Consider the following 25,264-nt stretch of genomic DNA (forward strand, 5'->3'; position numbering starts at 1 on the left):
AGCCGCAGAAAACTAACACGTCAGTTGCAGCTAGGGATCCTGGCCGGAGCGTATACCGTGGGGGAAATTTATCAAACATGGTGTATTTTTCTTAGTTCCCCCTAGCAACCAGATTCCACCTTTCATCTTCCAAAGAATCTGTGAAAAGTGGAATCTGATTGGTTGCTAGGGGGAACTGGGCCAATTCTAGGTTACACCAGGTTGATAAATCTCCCCCTATGTGTATACACTCCGGCCGGGATTCCCTCAAAAGGCAGCACTGCCACTACGTAAGGTCTGTGGGAATCACGGCCGGTTTTAACACAGCTTGTGTGTACATAGCCTACTGTGGTTACGGCACAACCTATCGGCCGTAAGAGATGAGTAGCATCAGCAATGTGTGCCTGTATCTCTGGGGAAGGCAGAGGCTGCGGTCCTGGCTGCCGCATTCTGCTAGCGGTACCGCAGACAGTCAGGTGAGGAGATGTGCTGCGTCAATATAGCGCCATCTCCCCATACTGATCGCTATTATAACCTGTAATAACACTGTACAGGGATGGCAGGACCCGATAGGACGGTACCGCACAGCCATGTAATCACCCATCTAATGTCAGGTCCAGCAAATCCTTTAACACTGTAGCAGACAAGGGACCAACCACATTGTGACACTGATAGACGAATGAATGCAAACGAATTAGGAAAACGCCATGAAAAATACAAAGAGCACTAAAATACCAAAAAGGAACTACATCTCCCGGCCTGCTCTGCTTCCTCATGACGTCATCAGAGAGCGACCAGGAAGCAACAGGGACCATGACAGGAGCGGCACAGGACCTGCATGTGAGCTGAGGAGGATGAGTGCAGACTGTATGTGTGAACAGTGACCGATCCTGGAGGAGCTGCTGTTACTGCTCATCACAGTAAGGAGTACGAGGTGCAGCATCTCTTATGTCTCTATGTGTTATCCATGCAGGAGCTGTCACTTCTCTCTATTATCCATGCAGGAGCTGTCACTTCTCTCTATTATCCATGCAGGAGCTGTCACTTCTCTCTATTATCCATGCAGGAGCTTTCACTTCTCTGTGTTATCCATGCTGGAGCTTTCACTTCTCTGTGTTATCCATGCTGGAGCTTTCACTTCTCTATGTTATCCATGCTGAAGCTGGCATGTCTCTGTGTTATCCATGCTGGAGCTGTCATGTCTCTGTGTTATCCATGCACGAGCTGTCATGTCTCTATGTTATCCATGCTGGAGCTGTCATGTCTCTGTGTTATCCATGCACAAGCTGTCATGTCTCTGTGTTATCCATGTAGGAGCTGTCATTTCTCTGTGTTATCCATGCTGGAGCTGTCACCTCTCTGTGTTATCCATGCTGGAGGTGTCATGTCTCTGTGTTATCCATGCTGGAGCTTTCACCCCTATGTGTTATCCATGTAGGAGCTGTCACGTTTCTGTGTTATCCATGCTGGAACTGTCACCTCTCTGTGTTATCCATGCTGGAGCTGTCATGTGTCTGTGTTATCCGTGCAGGAGCTGGCACCTTTCTGTGCTATCCATGCTGGAGCTGTCATGTCTCTGTGTTATTCATGATGGAGCTGTCACGTCTCTGTGTTATCCATGCTGAAGCTGTCACGTCTCTGTGTTATCCATGCTGGAGCTGTCATGTCTCTGTGTTATCCATGCTGTAGCTGTCATGTCTCTGTGTTATCCATGCTGAAGCTGTCATGTCTCTGTGTTATCCATGCTGAAGCTGTCATGTCTCTGTGTTATCCATGCTGGAGCTGTCATGTCTCTGTATTTTCCATGCTGGAGCTGTCACGTCTCTGTGTTATCCATGCTGGAGCTGTCATGTCTCTGTGTTATCCATGCTGGAGCTGTCACGTCTCTGTGTTATCCATGCTGGAGCTGTCACGTCTCTGTGTTATCCATGCTGGAGCTGTCACCCCTATGTGTTATCCATGTAGGAGCTGTCACGTTTCTGTGTTATCCATGCAGGAACTGTCACCTCTCTGTGTTATCCATGCTGGAGCTGTCATGTCTCTGTGTTATCCATGCTGAAGCTGTCATGTCTCTGTGATATCCATGCTGAAGCTGTCATGTCTCTGTGTTATCCATGCTGGAGCTGTCACGTCTCTGTGTTATCCATGCTGGAGCTGTCACGTCTCTGTGTTATCCATGCTGGAGCTGTCACCCCTATGTGTTATCCATGTAGGAGCTGTCACGTTTCTGTGTTATCCATGCAGGAACTGTCATGTGTCTGTGTTAGCCGTGCAGGAGCTGGCACGTTTCTGTCCTATCCATGCTGGAGCTGGCACGTTTCTGTCCTATCCATGCTGGAGCTGGCACGTTTCTGTCCTATCCATGCTGGAGCTGTCATGTCTCTGTGTTATCCATGCTTGAGCTGTCATGTCTCTGTGTTATTCATGCAGGAGCTGGCACGTTTCTGTGCTATCCATGCTGGAGCTGTCATGTCTCTGTGTTATCCATGCTGGAGCTGTCACCCCTATGTGTTATCCATGCAGGAGCTGTCACGTCTCTGTGTTATGCATGCTGGAGCTGTCATGTCTCTGTGTTATCCATGCTGGAGCTGTCATGTCTCTGTGTTATGCATGCTAGAGCTGTCATGTCTCTGTGTTATCCATGCATGAGCTGTCATGTCTCTGTGTTATCCATGCTGGAGCTGTCACGTCTCTGTGTTATCCATGCTGGAGCTTTCACGTCTCTGTGTTATCCATGCTGGAGCTGTCACCCCTATGTGTTATCCATGCAGGAGCTGTCACGTCTCTGTGTTATCCATGCTGGAGCTGTCACGTCTCTGGGTTATCCATGCTGGAGCTGTCACGTCTCTGGGTTATCCATGCTGGAGCTGTCACCTCTCTGGGTTATCCATGCTGGAGCTGTCACGTCTCTGGGTTATCCATGCTGGAGCTGTCACATTTCTGTGTTATCCATGCTGGAGCTGTCACCTCTCTGTGTTATCCATGCTGGAGCTGTCACCTCTCTGTGTTATCCATGCTGGAGCTGTCATGTGTCTGTGTTTTCCGTGCAGGAGCTGGCATGTTTCTGTGCTATCCATGCTGGAGCTGTAACGCCTCTGTGTTATCCATGTATGAGCTGTCATGTCTCTGTGTTATCCATGCTGGAGATGTCATGTCTCTGTGCTATCCATGCTGGAGCTGTCACCTCTCTGTGTTATCCATGTAGGAGCTGTCACGTCTCTGTGTTATCCATGCTGGAGCTGTCACGTCTCTGTGTTATTCATGTAGGAGCTGTCACGTCTCTGTGTTATCCATGCTGGAGCTGTCACCTCTCTGTGTTATCCATGCTGGAGCCGTCATGTGTCTGTGTTATCCATGCAAGTGCTGGCACCTTTCTGTGTTATCCATGCTGGAGCTGTCATGTCTCTGTGCTGTCCATGCTGGAGCTGTCACGTCTCTGTGTTATCCATGCTGGAGCTGTCACGTCTCTATGTTATCCATGCTGAAGCTGTCACGTCTCTGTGTTATTCATGTAGGAGCTGTCATGTCTCTGTGTTATCCATGCTGGAGCTGTCACGTCTCTGTGTTATCCATGCTGGAGCTGTCACCTCTCTGTGTTATCCATGCTGGCGCCGTCATGTGTCTGTGTTATCCATGCTGGAGCTGTCACGTCTCTGTGTTATCCATGCTGGAGCTTTCACGTCTCTGTGTTATCCATGCTGGAGCTGTCACCCCTATGTGTTATCCATGCTGGAGCTGTCACGTCTCTGTGTTATCCATGCTGAAGCTGTCACCCCTATGTGTTATCCATGCAGGAGCTGTCACGTCTCTGTGTTATGCATGCTGGAGCTGTCACCTCTCTGTGTTATCCATGCTAGAGCTGTCATGTGTCTGTGTTTTCCGTGCAGGAGCTGGCACGTTTCTGTGCTATCCATGCTGGAGCTGTAACGCCTCTGTGTTATCCATGTATAAGCTGTCATGTCTCTGTGTTATCCATGCTGGAGCTGTCACGTCTCTGTGTTATGCATGCTGGAGCTGTCATGTCTCTGTGCTATCCATGCTGGAGCTGTCACCTCTCTGTGTTATCCATGCTGGAGCTGTCACGTCTCTGTGTTATCCATGCTGGAGCTGTCACGTCTCTGTGTTATCCATGCTGGAGCTGTCACGTCTCTGTGTTATCCATGCTGGACCTGTCACCTCTCTGTGTTATCCATGCTTGAGCTGTCACGTCTCTGTGTTATTCATGTAGGAGCTGTCACGCATCTGTGTTATCCATGCTGGAGCCGTCACCTCTCTGTGTTATCCATGCTGGAGCCGTCACCTCTCTGTGTTATCCATGCTGGAGCCGTCATGTGTCTGTGTTATCCATGCAGGTGCTTGCACCTTTCTGTGCTATCCATGCTGGAGCTGTCATGTCTCTGTGCTATCCATGCTGGAGCTGTCACGTCTCTGTGTTATCCATGCTGGAGCTGTCACGTCTCTATGTTATCCATGCTGAAGCTGTCACGTCTCTGTGTTATTCATGTAGGAGCTGTCACGTCTCTGTGTTATCCATGCTGGAGCTGTCACCTCTCTGTGTTATCCATGCTGGCGCCGTCATGTGTCTGTGTTATCCATGCATGAGCTGTCATGTCTCTGTGTTATCCATGCTGGAGCTGTCACGTCTCTGTGTTATCCATGCTGGAGCTGTGACCTCTCTGTGTTATCCATGCTGGAGCTGTCACGTCTCTGTGTTATTCATGTAGGAGCTGTCACGTCTCTGTGTTATCCATGCTGGAGCTGTCACCTCTCTGTGTTATCCATGCTGGAGCCGTCATGTGTCTGTGTTATCCATGCAAGTGCTGGCACCTTTCTGTGCTATCCATGCTGGAGCTGTCATGTCTCTGTGCTATCCATGCTGGAGCTGTCACGTCTCTGTGTTATCCATGCTGGAGCTGTCATGTCTCTGTGTTATCCATGCTGTAGCTGTCATGTCTCTGTGTTATCCATGCTGGAGCTGTCACGTCTCTGTGTTATCCATGCTGGAGCTGTCACGTCTCTGTGTTATTCATGTAGGAGCTGTCATGTCTCTGTGTTATCCATGCTGGAGCTGTCACGTCTCTGTGTTATCCATGCTGGAGCTGTCACCTCTCTGTGTTATCCATGCTGGCGCCGTCATGTGTCTGTGTTATCCATGCTGGCGCCGTCATGTCTCTGTGCTATCCATGCTGGAGCTGTCACGTCTCTGTGTTATCCATGCTCGAGCTGTCATGTCTCTGTGTTATCCATGTTGTAGCTGTCATGTCTCTGTGTTATCCATGCTGGAGCTGTCACGTCTCTGTGTTATCCATGCTGGAGCTGTCACGTCTCTGTGTTATTCATGTAGGAGCTGTCATGTCTCTGTGTTATCCATGCTGGAGCTGTCACATCTCTGTGTTATCCATGCTGGAGCTTTCACGTCTCTGTGTTATCCATGCTGGAGCTGTCACCCCTATGTGTTATCCATGCTGGAGCTGTCACCTCTCTGGGTAATCCATGCTGGAGCTGTCACGTCTCTGTGTTATCCATGCTGAAGCTGTCACCCCTATGTGTTATTCATGTAGGAGCTGTCACGTTTCTGTGTTATCCATGCTGGAGCTGTCACCTCTCTGTGTTATCCATGCTGGAGCTGTCATGTGTCTGTGTTTTCCGTGCAGGAGCTGGCACGTTTCTGTGCTATCCATGCTGGAGCTGTAACGCCTCTGTGTTATCCATGTATGAGCTGTCATGTCTCTGTGTTATCCATGCTGGAGCTGTCATGTCTCTGTGTTATGCATGCTGGAGCTGTCATGTCTCTGTGCTATCCATGCTGGAGCTGTCACCTCTCTGTGTTATCCATGCTGGGGCTGTCACGTCTCTGTGTTATCCATGCTGGAGCTGTCACGTCTCTATGTTATCCATGCTGGAGCTGTCACGTCTCTGTGTTATTCATGTAGGAGCTGTCACGCATCTGTGTTATCCATGCTGGAGCCGTCACCTCTCTGTGTTATCCATGCTGGAGCCGTCACCTCTCTGTGTTATCCATGCTGGAGCCGTCACCTCTCTGTGTTATCCATGCTGGAGCCGTCACCTCTCTGTGTTATCCATGCTGGAGCCGTCATGTGTCTGTGTTATCCATGCAGGTGCTGGCACCTTTCTGTGCTATCCATGCTGGAGCTGTCATGTCTCTGTGCTATCCATGCTGGAGCTGTCACGTCTCTGTGCTATCCATGCTGGAGCTGTCACGTCTCTATGTTATCCATGCTGAAGCTGTCACCTCTCTGTGTTATCCATGCTGGCGCCGTCATGTGTCTGTGTTATCCATGCATGAGCTGTCATGTCTCTGTGTTATCCATGCATGAGCTGTCATGTCTCTGTGTTATCCATGCTGGAGCTGTCACGTCTCTGTGTTATCCATGCTGGAGCTGTCATGTCTCTGTGTTATCCATGCTGGAGCTGTGACCTCTATGTGTTATCCATGCTGGAGCTGTCACGTCTCTGTGTTATTCATGTAGGAGCTGTCACGTCTTTGTGTTATCCATGCTGGAGCTGTCACCTCTCTGTGTTATCCATGCTGGAGCCGTCATGTGTCTGTGTTATCCATGCAGGTGCTTGCACCTTTCTGTGCTATCCATGCTGGAGCTGTCATGTCTCTGTGTTATCCATGCTGGAGCTGTCACGTCTCTGTGTTATCCATGCTGGAGCTGTCATGTCTCTGTGCTATCCATGCTGGAGCTGTCACGTCTCTGTGTTATCCATGCTGGAGCTGTCACGTCTCTGTATTATCCATGCTGAAGCTGTCACGTCTCTGTGTTATCTATGTTGGAGCTGTCACGTCTCTATGTTATCCATGCTGAAGCTGTCACGTCTCTGTGTTATTCATGTAGGAGCTGTCATGTCTCTGTGTTATTCATGCTGGAGCTGTCACCTCTCTGTGTTATCCATGCTGGAGCTGTCATGTCTCTGTGTTATCCATGCTGGAACTGTCATGTCTCTGTGTTATCCATGCTGGAGCTGTCATATCTCTGTGTTATCCATGCTGGAGCTGTCACCTCTCTGTGTTATCCATGCTGGCGCCGTCATGTGTCTGTGTTATCCATGCATGAGCTGTCATGTCTCTGTGTTATCCATGCTGGAGCTGTCATGTCTCTGTGTTATCCATGCAGGAGCTGTCACGTCTCTGTGTTATCCATGCTGGAGCTGTCATGTCTCTGTGTTATCCATGCAGGAGCTGTCACGTCTCTGTGTTATCCATGCAGGAGCTGTCACTTCTCTCTATTATCCATGCATGAGCTGTCATGTCTCTGTGTTATCCATGCTGGAGCTGTCATGTCTCTGTGTTATCCATGCTGGAGCTGTCATGTCTCTGTGTTATCCATGCTGGAGCTGTCATGTCTCTGTGTTATCCATGCAGGAGCTGTCATGTCTCTGTGTTATCCATGCTGGAGCTGTCATGTCTCTGTGTTATCCATGCTGGAGCTGTCATGTCTCTGTGTTATCCATGCAGGAGCTTTCACCTCTCTGTGTTATCCATGCAGGAGCTGTCATGTCTCTGTGTTATCCATGCTGGAGCTGTCATGTCTCTGTGTTATCCATGCAGGAGCTGTTATGTCTCTGTGTTATCCATGCAGGAGCTGGGACCTCTCTGTGTTATCCATGCAGGAGCTGTTATGTCACTCCATACCTTATGGAACTCTCTTATCCGTGTCTGCATCATTTCCCCTCTCTCTAGGTGCCATTAAAGGGGTATTCCGGCCCGGGGGTATTTTTCAGTTATGGCTGGGGATGGGATGGTTATGGATGGTGGAGGTCACTTACCTACCTCGTTCCAGCACCGGTCCCGGATTGCACCGCCCGTTTTGCGCATCCTGTGGCCGCTTCCTGGTATGAGCTGCCACATGAGACGTGACGTCTCAAGGCAGCTCAGCCATTTAGCGGCCCAGGCGGGACTTTGCTACAGCCGCAGAATGGCTGAGCTGCCTTGAGACGTAATGTCTCATGCGGCAACTCACACCAAGAAGCGGCCACGGGACGGGTGTACCGGGCGTTGCGATCCAGGACCCGGCGGTGGAACGGGGTAGCTAAACACCTCCACCGCCCATAACCACCCACTGAACTGAAAAATACCCCGGGCTGGAGTACCCCTTTAAATTCTCTCTTTTTTATCATCTCTGTCTTCTTGCACACTGAATTATGATGTTCTGTCTTTTGTCTCCATCTTGTCTTTATAGAGATGTATCATTTTTCTCAGTCTTACGCATTTATTAACAAATCAGACCTCCAAGCACAGCACAGTGTAAAGCCCCATTCACACATGCCTAATCCTGTCAGCAATTTCGGATTCCACAATGATGGACAGATTGCAGATGTCAATCCATAGGTGTTCGTAATTTGCACTGACCCATTGTTTAATGTGCGTGATCCAGTGCTACAAAAACATGGCCACTTTTTCCCCTACTGTTGTGTCCAGTTCAGGTGTGGTTTGCAATTAAGCTCCATTTACTTCAATGGAACTGAGTTTCAATACCCCACCCAAACTGGAGACAACAGTAGTGGGAAAATGGCCATGTTTTTGTAGCGCTGGATAACCCCTTTAATGTGCGTGATCCATGCCACAAATAAGGGCCGTACTAGGACCTAACAGTTTTTTTTGAGCCATGGAACACAGCCCCATCACGGTTCCATAACACCTATGCTTGTGTGTATGGGGCCATAGAAATCAATGGTTCTGCATTCTGTTCTGCTGATCAGCAGTTGCAGACAGAATATGTGAATGTGTGTAAGTGGTGTAAGAAATGTGAGAAGAGTTCTGGCTGGTTGCTGTGTGCAGAGATACAGACTTACTGTAAGGGCTGGATCACATCACAATGGTCGTTTATGGTACGTGGATCAACATCCTGTCTAAATGGGATGTTGACGTATATGTGCATGGACAGGCATGGGCCTGATTGCTCTTATTGGCAAAGAAAAGCATATAAATGTGTGGAATATTAAAGGCAATGGAGCCTGTGCACATATGTCATATTCCATTTTGACAGTTTGCCAAAGTATACGTGCCAAGGAAGGCATACTTGTGATGTAGACCTTCCCTTTAATAGCCATTGTTTTGTGTCTCATGTTGGCTCTTTTAGTCTAGTTGCTTTCTCCCTATGCCTACCGTGTATATAGTCATCTCTCTCTCTATATTTCTCTCCTGATTTGACTGGACAGTCCATTCTAGCAATATACAGTATATACATATATGTAAACTGCTTTGAAGGGGAACCTTCATTCTTTCGACCCTATTAGATGGACCGACATATGTAGTAAACCAGCGATGTTGTAGATCACCACTTGTTTATTCTATGTTCACGTTGCAGTTCCATTGCAGCACTTTTGCAGTACTGCAGCATTTTCACTGAAATGACACAGGACCGTGTGGATACTGCAATGTGAGAACACAGTCTTACTGGCAGGCAATTTTGATGGCTGGGCTGCACAGGGGATCAACAGATCGTTTATGCATCCTGTCAAAATGAAGAGATTAGACAATGAGCAAGCACTTACTCCTTGGACAGCTAATATTTGGTCCTATTACCTTTTGCAGTTTTTTTTTGTCGATTTTATCTTTCCCCTTATTTATACAGTCTATTAGCGTTGATTTATCTTGTGTTTTGCATTGTCTTTAGGAGATTGTTTGCTTATGGCATTTTTGTTTGTGCGTGTTTCCTCCACAGTCTTAGGGTATGTTCACACGTCGCGTCGGACCGGTCGTTCCGTGAGTACTGCAGTACCGGCCAGGATGATCTTTATGGCCGTAGTGTTCTGATGCGGGCGCATCCATGCGCGCCCGCATCAGAACTCCCCATAGCACACCATGAAGCAAGTAGCCAGAGCCCCTCGCTTCATTGTGTTAACTGACAGGGTTTCCTACGGCCGCAATTCAGTGAATTGCGGCCACCGAAAATGGACATGTCAGTTCTTTGCGGCCTGGCATGAGATCATGGCCGGAGCGTATACGATGTGTATACACTCCGTCCGGGATCCCATAGAACGAAAGGCAATGTTCCACGCTGCATTAAGTAGTGTGAACATAGCCTTAAAGTTGTAAGATGTGCTGTTCAACTCATTAAGCTTGCTGGAAGTTGTAGTTTTGCAGTAGCTACAGAACCACATGTTACTGAGAACTTGGTGTTTTATTTAAAGGGCTAATCAGGACTTAGAAAAACATGGCCGCTATTTTCTAGAATCAACACCACTGTTGTCCTCGGTTTGGGTGTGGGTTTTGTAGCTCAGTTCTATTGAAGTGAATGGAGGGGAATTGTAATACCACACACAACCCGAGGAAAGGGGTGGATGCTGTTTTGGCAAAAAAAAAAAAGTTGCTTTTTATAATTTTGGATAACCCTTTTAGCCCCAGGCGTGTACCTGTCTCCTCTCTGGTGCATCGTATGTCTTTTTTTTTTTTTTTTTAGTTGTGCAGCAACTTTATACACAGTCACGTTATTATGTCCATTTCCTACTTCCTATGGAGTTGATCACTCTGCTACAATCTTTCCTGGGCTGTATCTCCTGATCAGTGTGGGTCTCAGCAGTGACACCCCCTGTGATCGAAAACTTTTGACGTGTCTGATGACATAACAAACAAATGGAGAGTCCAGCAGCCCCACCTTGGTGTGCATAGATGGGATACAAGCTGAGGTGCAGGTAGTTCCCACTACCTGTAGTAGTATGCAAAAATGGAGCAAGCACAGGAGTTCTAACTTTCAAGGCTTTATTCCATGTCCAAATACAGAAAAAAATCCAATGTTTCGACCAGAAGTGGTCTTTGTCAAGCATACAAACGATTATCAACTACAAAAGTTAAATATAGTTTAGGCCTCATTTACACGATTCGTGCCATGATCTGGAGGAGGATCGTGGCACGAATCCCCTAGCATTGCCGCCGCCCGGCAGCAGAGATGACAGGAGCGCATAATGTATGCTCCTGTCATCGCATCTGACTACTCACCTACTCCCCCCTGCTTTCCGGCTGGCACACGCTCACTGTAAGTGGCCAGGACTGCACTGCCTGGAGAAGAAGACAGCGTAGTCCAGGCCACTTCTGGTGAACAGGTAAACCGACCGGCACAGGGGAGTAGGTGAGTAGTCAGATGTGATGACAGGAGTGTACATTATGCGCTCCTGTTATTTCTGCTGCCGTTCCGTGACGCTTTCCGCACTAGGACATGTCCTATTTTTTTACGATGCAGAACACAGTGGGGGTCGCAGCACGGACTGTGTAAATGGCTGCATTCACTTTAATGGTTCCTAAAATTGTCCGTGGCCATGGACAATTTTACGAGACGTATTAATGCAGCCTCGAAGCGAATGTACCATCACTTCATTCGCTGTAAGTTTTTCACATGGATAGAAAAGCATCGGTTTGGAGAAGCCGGTGGCGCAGTCCCTTTTTTGAACCTTGGCCCAGTTCCCCTACTCGGCACCGTTCTACTCTCAGGCACCCAGGAGGAAGCCCCCGCCCCTCTGACTTGGCTCCATTGATTCTAATAGAGCCGCGCTCATAGAGGGGCTTTAAAGTGGTTATCCAGTGCTACAAAAACATGGCCTTTTTCCTTCAGAGACAACACGACTCTTGTCTCCAGTTCAAGTGCGGTTTGCAATTAAGCTCCATTCACTTCAATAGAACTGAGCAGCAAAACCCCGCCCAAGCTGGAGATAAGAGTGGGGCTGTCTCTGGAAAAAAGTGGCCATGTTTTTGTAGCGCTGGACTACCCCTTTAATCCCTGGATAGTTTAATGGATTTGTGACTAGCTGTAGGATAGATATCAGATATAATGGTGTTTCTTCTAAGCACAGTGGGGGACGTTTATAAAAAGGCTAAAATGCCTTTTTTAGGCGCAGATGGGCCTGATTGGTCTATTTACGAATATTTAATTTGCATCAGGGCCATCTGCGCCTCCTGCGCTAGTGGGGGAGGGAGGGGTGTTACAGGGGGTGCAACACCTGCATTTATCATTTTTCTGGAGGAAAAATGGTAGTGAAACCTATGCCAGCTCTGAGCTGGCGTAGGTTTCACTTTGTTCACATGGAACAGTGCGCCTCTACATAAATCCCCTGAGCTCCTGAGCTCCGGAGCTGCGAAGGCCCTTGTAGGCCGGGCATAAAAAACGCCGGACTTAATAAATGTCCCCCAGTTTGCTTTGGTTGCATTGTTTCATTTGCATTGTTTTAAAGGGAATCTGTCATTCTGGCTGCCGGGCAGAGTCCGCCCGACCCCCCGGTGGAGCCCCCTGCATACTTTATCCTTCCAGGAAGTCCTGCTCTTGGACCCGGTTCCAGGACAGAGAAATCACCGACTGAAGCTGTGCGCGCGCTATATGCAAATCAATAGAGATTAGTCCGACATCCATAGAAAATGACTGGAGCAATCATTTTCTATGTACGTCTGACTCATCTCTATTGATTTTGATAAAGGGCTCTGCCCCGGCAGCCGGGTGACAGGTCCTTCTTGACTGAATTTTTGGATGATGTTAAAAGTTCAGAAAGGATCAAAGAATGGAAACACTTGTCTGCTTGTGCAGCAAAATATAGTACAATCGAAGAGACTTAAACTTTCTAAACTTCCATTTAGGCTAGATTCACACGTAACGTATCCGCACTGCGATTTTGCAGCGAAATCCATTGCGGATACCTCTCCTGTCATTTCCAATGTGATTACATACTGCAGCAGGATGACAATGTAACAGTGTAAGTGCCGGCCCCATTAACCCCCCGTCGCTGGGAAGATACTTTACCTGCTCCACAAACCAGCCACATGAGAGGCTCCCGAAAGTCCTGCTCAGCCAACTCGTGGACGGCTTCGCCACAGTCGTGGCTGTGCACTGATGATGACATGTGAATGGGCCCTAAGTGATACATCATTCTGTTCAGCTTCTCTGTCACTAGTTTATGCTACCCTTACGGTGCGTTTACACAGAAAGATTTATCTGACAGATTTTGGAAGCCAAAGCCAGGAATGGATTTAAAAAGAGGATAGATCCCAGTCTTTCCTTTATGACCTGATCCCTGTTTATAGTCTGCTCCTCGTTTTGGCTTCTAAAATCTGTCTGTGTAAACGCACCATTAGATAGGACAGCATAAACCTACTGACAGAGTCTTTTTAGGTAGAGCCAGAAAATACCATCAATAGTTTCCCAGAATCCACCCTGACTGAACCTAGCCTAGCGGTTTCAGTTTGGGGTTACACCGTGAATGGCTTGAATTTCACAGCACAGTTTACTTAACATAAGTCGAATTCGATATCATGTTGGTACCTTTCTGTGCCTCTATGTAGATTTTACCTTAGTCAAATGAACATTATCAGTAACTTGTCTGCCAAATGTCTAAAGGTTCGGTGACTCATAAATCCATTTGATTCCTCTTGCTCTTGCCGTTCCTCTAGGCATAATTGGACTTCGTAAAGTGAATAATAAATGGCTGGCTGCAAATAATGCTGCAGAAACTAGGTTCTTCCCCAAGGCAATTTTGGCTGATGAATGTATCTGTCTCAGATGTGTTTTTGTGTTATCCTGGTGTTATAGAGCCACCTAGTGGTTGATTGGCAGTGCTGCATAACATTGCTTTATCTGGAACATATTATTATTTTAACATTAGATTAATTAAAACTTTCCTTTAAATGTGAAACAATTTACATAAATATACATGTGCGTAAGACTCTCATAACATGGTATATGTATTCACCACTTTATAAAGGACACATATTACTTTTCTTGTAGAAAGTTGCACCACATCTGTTTACATCCCTCTTCTAGAAGCTTTACAAGCTGCAAAATTGCACTAGAACTTTATATTTAGCAAAGAAAGCTTGTTATAACATTGAACTGTTGACTGGACAGGTGTTTTATTACATCTGGAAAACCCATTTAACAAAGTAGACTAAGGGTATATTCACACGAACGGTCTTGCAGCGAGATTCTCGCTGCGAGACCGGCAGGTCCTGGCAGTTCCCACAAACTATATACTCGCTGCGGTCTGAACGACCGCAGCGAGTATGTAATTCTGCCGCCCTTAATCCCTTCTGCTCCCGGCCGGCTCCCCAGGTGTAAGCGTACATTACCTGTCCTCGTTGCACGGGCCCGGCGTCCTGCTCTCCCATCCGGCCAATCAGTGGCTGCGGCTGGGCAACACACTGGCCGGGCGGAAGAGCAGGACGCCGGACCCGTGCAGCGAGGACAGGTAATGTATGCTTACAGTGGGGGAGCAGAAGGGGTTAAGGGCGGCAGAATTACCGCAGCGAGTATATAGTTTGTGGGAACTGCCAGGACCTGCCGGTCTTGCAGCGAGAATCTCGCTGCGAGACCGTTCGTGTGAATATACCCTAACAAACCCACACACCGTATACGCAGCAGATCTGCAGCAGATTTGATGGTGTAGATTTGATGCTGTGTTCAGTTATTTAGATCTAATCTGTTGCGTTTTTACTGCGTATTTGCTGCATATCGCAGCAGTAAATATGCTGCGTATATGGTGTGTGTGTTTATACCCTAAGGGTATAAACACACACCGTATACGCAGCGTATTTACTGCTGCGATACGCAGCAAATACGCAGCAACAACGCAACAAATACGCAGCAGATTAGATCTAAATAACTGAACACAGCATCAAATCTACACCATCAAATCTGCTGCGTATACGGTGTGTGGGTTTGTACAAACTTACTGCTGCAATACGCAGCAAATACGCAACAAATACGCAGCAGATTAGATCTAAATAACTGACCACAGCATCAAATCTAAACCATCAAATCTGCTGCGTATTTGTTGCGTATCTGCTGCTTATACGGTGTGTGGGTTTGTACCCTTAGGGTATAAACCCACACACCGTATATGCAGCGTATTTACTGCTGCGATACGCAGCAAATACGCAGCAGATTAGATCTAAATAACTGAACAAAGCATCAAATCTTCACCATCAAATCTGCTGCGTATTTGCTGCGTATAGGGTGTGTGGGTTTGTACCCTTAGGGTATAAACCCACACACTGTATATGCAGCGTATTTACTACTGCGATACGCAGCAAATGCGCAGCAGATTAGATCTAAATAACTGAACACAGCATCAAATCTTCATCATCACATCTTCTGCGTATTTGCTGCGTATTTGCTGCGTATACGGTGTGTGGGTTTATACCCTAAAAATCAGGCCTCATGGTTACTTTTGTTGTTTGGTAGAAAACTGCTCTCTGCCCTCTAATAATAAACCTCTTGGTACACCAATCAAAGTGTGCAGATCTTATAGACCAGTATAATATGCATTATACTGTGGAATTTAGAGCCTCAAATGCAGCCGCGGCGTTAAGCAGGCAATCTATTCTGCGGGCTGTGGGGGGTTAAAGGGGCCGGGTTACATCCTTGCAGTAGAATGAAAATTCCCCTGCAGATATGTAACTCCATTGAACTTCACATTACCAGGATTCACAGCGGATTTCGCTGCAAACTCGCAGTGTGAAATCCGCTGCAAATCCGGTATGTGTGAAGCTACTCTAAGGGTGCCTTCACATGTACCAGATCTGCAGCGGATTTTACGCTGCGGATCCAGTGCCATTCATCTCTATGAGAGCACATACTCGCAGTGGGATTGACATCCTGCTGTGAGTATGTGAGTTAATCCCCCGCAGCCCGCCGCTGAGAGCATACATTACCTGCTTGGCGCCTCGGCTGCATGTGAGGCTCCCGGCTATGGTCCTGCTCAGCCAATCGGTGCTGCTTTGCACTGATTGGCTGAGCAGGAACGATGAGAGCCGGGAGCCTCACATGCAGCCACGGCACCGAGCATGTAATGTATGCTCTCAGCGGCGGGCTCGGCACTAGACTTCTTAATTGTTGCTTGGTGCACTTCTTTGAAATCAGGAGGGTAGGTATATATAGACAGGTTTAGGAGGTGTTCACATGTACCGGATCTGCAGCAGATCTGATGGCGCGGATTTAAAGTTGCAGATTCAAAGCAAATCTGCAGCTTCAAATCTGCGCCATCAAATCTGTTGCAGAACCTGTATGTGTGAACGCACCCTTAGAATGTATTTGCATTTTGCAGTTGATAGGGCAAAGCCTAAGTCATTCTCCTAGGCTAACAGGTATGGGGGGGGGGCTAGGCTGCTTCAGTAGGAAGCCCAACATGGCATAAAGAGAGAGAGAGTGATGCAGAGGTCCTCAGCCAATGTACAGAGACTCAAACATTGGGAGGGAACTAGAAAAATGAGAGGGAGAAGGAAATGATGTAGTTACACTGCTTTCCAAAACCCCAAGGAGCAGGGGTCCCAGATGTTCTTAAGGGCAGAGATCGAGAGCCAGGAGGAGGAATAGAGAAAATCCTTCCTGCCCTGAAATTGCTCACCTTGACCCATTTATGAAAAATAGGGTTCTCCACCCCGGGAGGACTGCTGGATTAGGAAAGACAGGGAATAATTGAGATGAGCGGTGAGGAAGAAACATAGTCCTAATGTGGGCATGATGGTAGGGTGTGACCCTGAATGATGGTCCGAGAGGACTGCCATGAAAGGGGTCAAGGAGAGGGCAAATTTCAATGGGGCTCTATGGAGATGGGCCGTGTCGTATTATAGACAAAGATTGGGAAGGTGCTCTCCACCCTACGTAAAATAGATTTGGTTAATGTGGCCAGTTTGTAGGCCCAAATAAATTTCATGAGCATGGTAGAGAGTTGTTGAAAGAAGGACAAGAGTATAGACATTGGCAGTGTCTGCAATAAGTAAAGTATGTGGAGGAGAACATTCATTTTAACACTGGCAAAACCAGGTAAGCATACCCCTCTGCCACCTCGCCAAATCCTCCATAATGAATTTCATTAAGGGAGGGATGTTCACTTTAAATAGGGCTTCGATGTTGGCAGTAAGTTTTACTCCACTATAAGTTAATGAGGACTGTGTTCATCTAAAAGGAAAGAAAGGGAATGGACTGTGGAGGGGGGCAGGGAGATGTTGAGGGACTCTGATTTTTGCAGGTTTAGGCCATGTTCCCAAGTTGTAAAACACCGGCCGTTCCGTGACCCAGCCGGGTCTGGGAAGGCTGATGTCAGAGAAGATCATCCCGGCCTTTAGTGCAGTACCGGCCCGATGATCTTCACTGCTGCTGAATTTGGATGCGGGCGCATCAGTGTGCTCCCACATCTGAATTCCAATTGATCACATTTGGCCTCCTATTCCGGGATAGGTGGTGCTGTGAGTTAGCGCCAGTACTGTGGGATCAATAATTAAGCTGCTGTAAGAAGGTGGGTAGCTAAGTCCTGTCTTTGTGGGTGAAAAGACCCACTCGGAAGCCAGAGGAGAATTAACTTGTCGGTGAACTCTAGGGTTTTGCCCATCACTTTCTCCATGGTGGTCCTAACAGTAATCCAGAAGGGCTTTATGATGGGGAAATCCCACCACAGATGTTTCATGATAGATTATTTGTTAATGGCCCTAGTTGTATTGTCCCTTGTCTCCTGAGTGGGCATGGTTGAGGTGAATTACACCTTGCTGGAGGGGAGTTAGACAAGAAGCTAGAGTCTCCATTTTTTTGACCACTTATCTAGTAAAGCTAATTTATTTTCCATATTACTGACACCTCCAGGAATATCAACCCAATTACACACTTTTGTGTCGTCAGCAGACAAACTTTAACCAACAAACCTTTTCCTATGTCTTTTACTTATTGAAAAGAGCAGGACCCAGAACAGACTCTTGTGGCACACCACTTGTAACCAGTCTCTGCTCGGAATATTCACAACTTTCTGATATCTATCCTTCAGCCAACCACAAATCCACTGAACTATCCAGGGATATAAGTCCAAGTTTCACTAACTTCTCTATCAGCTCTTGCTGATAGAGAATGTGTGAGGAGAATTGGGCACCCCACTGAAAAGTTAAAGGGGTTGTCTGGGGACTTCTGAAGCCTTTTGCCCCCCGCTGCTTACCTCCTCTCATTCCATGTCTAAGAAGTTTCCCCTCTGAGATGTGATGGGGTGGTCTAAGTGCGCATGTGCACAGCGTCTCCAATGTCTGGACTGAAACCCACACCTCCACGTCCCAGAAAAGCTTCACCTTTGGGAGCAGAGGGCTTTATCCATTGCCTGATCCCCGGACAACCCCTTGATAGAAAAGCAGAACACCAGTGATGCAGCCAAATGACAGGTACACTTTAATTCCCCTACTGTGAAGCTGGAGTGGGCACTTCACTGTCTCTTCACAACCCTAATTTTTATATATATATGTTAGAACTTTTTTTTTTGTTACAGTTTTAGTATAATACTATACGCTGTGGTGCTTTGATTTTACAACAGCAGAATATATTTGCTACATTTCTAAGACTTATGGTTTTGATGTTCTTTCCGGTATGTGGATCAGCCAGAGGAAATGTGCTGGAATAATGGTAAAGTGGCCAAAATATTACACAGCAGCAGATTGCTATTCCATGCACTGCTGATCTATGAGTTTTCTTCATCTAGGGTCATACATAATGAAATGGTTTTGTAGCGGGTAACCATAAGCAATTTATACAGGGGATGACAACAGGGAATGTGATCTTCATAATCCCTGAGGAAAGATTGATATCAAATGTAGAAGTCAGTCAAATAAATCAAGGTACAGGCTTGAGAAATGTGTAAGAACCTGTAAAAAGAAATCCAACAAATTTTCTGAACGTGTATGATTTTCAGAATTTGCTTATGTTTCTATAGGAGCATTTTAATGCTTGGATGATAAATCATGTATGACTGGATGGACCGCAAATATATCTGTAACGTTCATGAATTAATTTAAAGATTCTTTTTTATTGCTGTAGTCTTGCATCTGTGGCTTTTATAATATGTGTTTGTCAATGGTTTTGTTGTCTCGCCTCGGTCTGTGTAAATCATTTAGATAGCCATTGCCATAGAGAACCACGTTTGCCTTATTGATTTTCACTCACTGTGAAGTATCTTTCTACATGCTTACTTTGTGCATTAGCAGATATTACTTGTTTGTTAATCTCTTAGGAGTCAGCCTGTGTAGCTGTATATATATAATAGTGTCACATGGTGGCAGTACTGCCCTAGATAGAGATACATTTGGATTATATTCTTGGATAGCTCTAGTATAGTACTGTGTATACTGTATTATTTACCATTATATAAAGGACTTTCTGTGCCGCTTTAATGGGCTTCATACAGTTAACTCCGTAGGTCTGATAAGATTAGACATTTTCTCCTACTCCTGTTTTTTTTTCTTATAAAAAATACAGTGGTACCTTGGTTTAAGAGTAAATTGGATTAAGAGCTCACAGTTTTTCAGATTTGTAACTTTTTTTAAGAGCATTGCTTTGGTTTAAGAGCTCCCTTTACAGTGGGGGAGGGGCATGGTCTGCATAGCGTGGTCTACAGCCCTGTACTCTGACCCAGGAAGTCTCCCTCACCTTTCAAATCATAGCAGATCCACTTCAGGCTGGGGCTTACATCAGGGGACAGGACTGTGAAGGTAATCTCTAATAGCTTTAACCCCTTTCTTCCCGGACAGAGGGCACTGCTATACTGTGCCCACACATGCTGTGCTCATTCCTGCTCCCTGCAGTCTCTGTCAGCCCTTTGTTTCCCATCCTTTCCATTCCTGCTATAATGTGCCTGCACTTACACTCAGCTATACACACTGCTGCTATTATGTGCCTGCACTTACACTCAGCTATACACACTACTGCTATTATGTGCCTGCACTTACACTCAGCTAAACACACTGCTGCTATAATGTACCTTCACTTACACTCAGCCATTTACACTGCTGCTATAATGTGCCTGCACTAACGCTCAGCTATACACACTGCTGCTATAATGTTCCTACACTCACACTCAGATATACACACTGCTGCTATAATGTGTCTGCACTTACACTCAGCCATTCAACCTGCAGTTTATAGTTTCTGTCTCCTGCACAGCTCTGTGATTCTCACTTCCTGATTGGTCCATGCTGAACACCACCCCCTTCCCCATTGCTGTCATGTGACCACACAGACCTCTGACAGCAGCCCTGCTTCTCTATTCTATCCTGTTGTACTACACTACTGCATTATGGGGATCTGCAGTTCCATCCTGTACCTACAAACTGCTGCTGTTTTTTCAGGTTTATGCACTTTTTATACATTTTACACTGTATGCAGATTGCTATACTTTACAGTAACTTATAATATCACATATTCAGCTGTTTCTAATTGTTTCATGTGTTCTACATGTTATTCAGAATAAAAAATCATTATTTTTGGGGAGTGGAACCAATTGTCTACATTTCAATGCTTTCTTATGGGAAAATTTGCTTTGGTTTAAGAGTGGATTTGGATTACAAGCAAAGTCCCAGAACGAATTATGCTTGGAATCCAAGGCACCACTGTACATATAAAAACCCCTCTAATAATGCATTGTGTAACCAAGGGTCTAGGAGGGCCCAGTGGATTGCTGTTGTTGAAGGGTGCAGCAGCTACAGCTGGGGCATTGCTATGGAGGATTTGTTGCAGACTGCAACTCCATTTCTTTTTATATGGTGTCTGCAGGAATCCCCACTAATCTTAAGAAAGATGGCTTGTGCCTTTTCCAAGGAGATGATAGAGTCTGTTGGGGTGTGTAAACCATAAAAGTTAGAGAAACCTGATCTCTTTGTGGGCATATATTAAGAAATACAGTACATGTAATTGTCCCCTTCAATCCTACACAGGTCTGCACTTCATCTCCTGGAGGATGTTGCTGTTTTTCATCATTGGCTTGATAGTCCACCTTATCTTCTTTGCTTCTATTTTTGACATCTACTTTACTTCTCCGCTTGTCCATGACATGACTCCACAGAAAACCCTGCTTCCACCTCCTGCAAAACGATTGGTCCTGTTTGTGGCTGATGGATTGAGAGCCGACACCTTCTTTGAGTTGGATGAACATGGTTTTTCTAGAGCACCATATCTTAGGTGAGGTTAAGCTACAAGAGTACATATTTGTACGTTTTTTTAAGCATTATTTCTAATTTTGAGCTTGCTTACATATGTGTTATCAGTTGTGGTCTACAGAATTGACAGTGGTGCCCTATTCCTCATATAATGAAAACTAACGGTGTCTGACAGACTTTATTGCCTAGAACGGGATCTTTCAGGTTTCCATTATGATGTCTGGCATTTAGCCTAGAGAATAGCACTGTGTCGCCTGGTATATTTAACAATCTGTGATGTGAACAGAATCTTCCATTTTTACTCCCCATCTAAAATTTACATTGTGATTGTGCTGTCTTTACGGGTAGCAGTACATTTTAGAAGCACAAATGAGTCTTCAGCCGGCCATAGACACAAACTATAGTTTCTGAACTTGCACAGACAACGTGCACATATATTTTCAGTGGAGAAATTGCACTGATCTTCTGTTGAAACAAAGGATCAGCAGTGTTTAATTTTGAAATGACAGCAAGCTTAAAAGGAATGTATCACCTATATTTTCTTTTACTGATTAGAATTAGATACAAAAAATTGTTAATTCCAATCTGTTTCTATTTTCTGGCTGTATTTTTTTTTTATTATTATGAGGGGGCTGCCATCTTGCCTGGGCTGTTTTAACAGCATTTAGTGACATGCTTTACAGCATGCCTCATGGACATAGACAACAATAGACAGAGTTTGTCCCCTTGAGATGAATGTGAAGCATTACTGAGCGTGCTTGGTGATCTTTGAAGCGGTTATTTCACAGGCGGTTGCTATTATCTTGTATTGATGCTATCTATATACTGGTGTGACCTGACGCTGTAAGGCTATGTTCACACTATGTAAAACTACGGCCGTAGTTCTCGCCGCAGAACTACGGCCGTAGTTTTGAGGAGTTGAACAATGCCTTATTTGCAATGGGATCCCGGCCGGAGCGTACACACATCGTATGCTCTCCGGCCGGGATCCCATGTGGCGCTGGAAAAAACTGACAGGTCAGTTTTCTGCAGCTGGAATTCAGTGAATTCCGGCCGCAGAAAGCCCTGTCAGTTCACACAGTGAAGCAAGCAGCTCCGGCTATGTGGAAGCTATGGGAAGCTATGATGCGGGCGCGCGCTGATGCGCCCGCATCAGAGCTCCGTGGCCCGAAAGATCACCCGGAACGGCCAGATGTTCACAGCGTGTGAACATAGCCTAATACTGTACAGATCACTTTACAGCAGCCTTTTCTTATGACCACAGAAACAATAGGAAGTCTCAGCTTAGTTTTAGCCCCAATAAATAAAATGAAAACATTAAGATTTTAGGATTATTTTAAAATACTAACAAAAAAATGCAAAATTAGAAAAATGTCACCAAAAATTCTTTGAAAAATATGTTTAACATAAAAACATTATTTTAACAATAAATCATTTTCTAATCATACGTTCCCTTTAATGGATTTACTGAAGAGTTTCACTGGCAAAACTCACAGCGAGATTTCCACTGCGATATGTCCTGTGTTAAACTGCCTTAAGTGTTATGGATGTTCTTAGAGTCTGGATGGAACTAGAATGTTTTCATTCACAGTCAGCAAGCAGAGATCTAAACCTACACTACACCCCCCACCCCCAGTAAACAGATGCCCATTAAGCAGCACATAGCTACACAATGCGTGTGTCAGCTCTGCTACATCATCAGCTAGTATGGAATACATATTGGGGTGATGTGATGCAAAATCAGTGAAAAAAACAAACCTGTGTTTACTGTGCAATAGTAATGACAGCAGGGGGCAGGAAAGAAAGCTAAGGGGACGAGTATGCAAATGGACCAGTCAGGGAGATGCATGATGGGAAATGTAGTTTCCTATCTTGGTTTTAGATTGTTTTTTAGACAAACTTGTAACTCAGGAATGTCAGCAGCTAGAAAGACAAGAGAGGATTCAAAATACTCAGGGGGACTTGGTGAGTAAGACTAGCTAGCATTTAATTTTTTCGCTCTTAGGTGGAGAACCCCTTTAAAGGGGTTGTCCAGCGAAAATCTTTTTCTTTCAAATCAACTGGTGTCAGAAAGTTATACAGATTTGTAACTTACTTCTATTAAAAAATCTCAAGTATTCCCTTATTTTTTAGCTACTATATGTCCTGCAGGAAGTGTTTTATTTTCAGTCTCACACGGTGCTCTCTCATGACATCTCTGGCCGAGACAGGAACTGTCCAGAGCAGGAGAGGTTTTCTATGGGGATTCACAGAAAACCGAGACAGAGTTCCTCGGCCAGAGATGTCAGCAGAGAGCACTGTATCAGACTGAAAATAAAACAAGAAAAATTGTAGGACACAGCATCTCTGGTGAAAAATCGTGATTTTTTTTATTCACATCAAATGCTTTTGCGTTTGATGTAAATAAAAAAATAAGATTTTTCACCAGAGTGCTGTCTCCTATGATTTTTCTCGGAATTTTAACTGGATGGACTGGTCCCATGCGGTGAGACGTGCACTCCATTCAATCATTTCTATGTTTTCTATGCTTACCAGTGCTGCCCTATTTTGAATTTTTCACTGAAAATAAAACACTTCCTGCATGACATTTAGTAGCTAAAAAGTAAGGGAAGACTTGAGATTTTTTTTATAGACGTAAATTACAAATCTTTATAACTTTTTGACACCAGTTGATTTGAAAGAAAAAGATTTTCGCTGGACAGCCCCTTTAAGTTTTGTGGGTATGCGTATTTGTGTTTAGGTGGGGGACGCCTCCAATTCAAAATTCCTAGTAATGGCCTACACACATATGTCCGGCTATCTGGAGCCATTCTAGATGGGAATGTGGGTGCAAAAAGCTGGGTCAATTGCATCTGGTGTCCCATAACCTAAAATTGGAAGCAGTGCAGGACCTATAGACCATCTGGCATAGTTGCCCTCCAACGTAATTTTACTTGCCTGATTGCAGCTATGTTGGATCACTATACAGTTTAACATGTTATACCCCTGCCTTTTTCAGAAATATAATGCAAACAAAGGGAAGTTGGGGAGTTTCTCATACTCGGGTTCCTACAGAGTCTAGACCAGGACATGTTGCACTCATTGCTGGATTTTATGAAGATGTCAGTGCAGTTGCAAAAGGTATGTAAGTGTAAAAACAATTTTGTGTAACGAAACAAAAGTTGTACCGCTAGGTACATCGCTTTGTGTTTTTTACATGAATGGATCGGCATCGTCACAAGGATGCTGGTGCCGTGGTGCTTTTTTTGAACCACTGCCTGGTTCTCACGCATTGCGCCAATCTATTCACAAGCACCGGCTGGGCATGAAGCACTGGATGCAGGCCCACCAGCCCCCAGTGTGATGATTGATTCTAATGGAGCCACAACACACAGAATTTGTTACACTGGGGGCCGGGGGGCCTGCACCCAGTGCTTCATGCCCAGCCGGTTCTCGGTAATATACTGGCGCAGTGCATGAGAACATTCAATACATTCACTTTAAAGGAGAATTCCAGGCCGGTATGATTTTTGGCAGAACACCAGGGAGGGGAGGATGAAAGAAGTAACATGCTCTCACCTCCCCCACTTCAGCTCTGGTCCCGGTGTACTGCAGCTATGGTCCCCCGATGCCTGGCCGCTTCCTGGTAATAGAGGGGACCTGAGACGTAATGTGCCTTGCTCGCTTAGCCAATCGTAGCGGGGTCCCGCCTCAGCTGCTGAATGGCTGAGCGGGCCTGACACGTTATGTCCCAGGTGCCCACTCAGACCCAGAAGAACTGCAACTGAAAAGAGGCTTTAGTACCCTGTTTTGCCATCTGTAGCCTGGATACAAGATGAGATAACTTGTATGGAGGCATACAGATTCCATATGGCATCCTGAAGTACAATCGCTTACAGATGTTACAGCTGGGCCTGTATATCCAGCACACTTGTATGTTGCAGATGCTGGTCCCATAAATGCTTGATTGGTGATCTAAGCAGGCCAAAGAAGTATTGCAATCTGGGGGACACATTTATACTGTAGGAAACTCTTGCTGTTTGTGCGAACATTACCCTGCTGAATAGTGGCAGTCAGAACCAGTTAGCTTCCCTCATATTTGTACTAGGGGTGACCCAATGTCATATGTAATGGCTCCCTATATCATCACACCAGCAGTTTGGGCAATGTTTTGTTTCAAAGCAAAGAAAAGATTCAAGCGCTTACTTTAATCAAACTGTGCTTGGATAGCAAAAAGGACCGGGAATTGTCGCCAAAGACGATACAGTTCCATTCTGTAACAGTCCAGGTTCCTCAGTCGTGACACCGCTGCAAATAAAGGCGATGGTGGCTAGCTTTCAATAGCAGGACATGTAACTGGCACCAAATGTCCTTCTGCTTATGCTTCTGAATTATACTGTG

General features: G+C 45.8%; 1 protein-coding gene across 4 annotated transcripts in view; it reads left to right on the plus strand.

Annotated features, from left to right (window-relative positions):
- The first annotated feature begins 779 nt into the window (after positions 1–779).
- Positions 780–25,264, plus strand: part of PIGN (phosphatidylinositol glycan anchor biosynthesis class N) — a 209,344-nt gene continuing 184,859 nt past the window's right edge. For 2 of the 4 annotated variants that reach the window (XM_069958130.1, XM_069958133.1), the window contains exons 1-3: positions 780–913; positions 20,663–20,906; positions 23,883–24,004. In XM_069958130.1, the coding sequence (XP_069814231.1) occupies positions 20,686–20,906; positions 23,883–24,004 (343 nt within the window). In that variant the 5' untranslated portion in view covers positions 780–913; positions 20,663–20,685. The remainder of the gene's footprint in view (positions 914–20,662; positions 20,907–23,882; positions 24,005–25,264) is intronic. The other 2 variants (XM_069958132.1, XM_069958131.1) reach the window with 2 other exon arrangements.

Source organism: Dendropsophus ebraccatus, chromosome 2 (assembly GCF_027789765.1).
Source record: "Dendropsophus ebraccatus isolate aDenEbr1 chromosome 2, aDenEbr1.pat, whole genome shotgun sequence".
Lineage (NCBI taxonomy): Eukaryota > Metazoa > Chordata > Amphibia > Anura > Hylidae > Dendropsophus > Dendropsophus ebraccatus.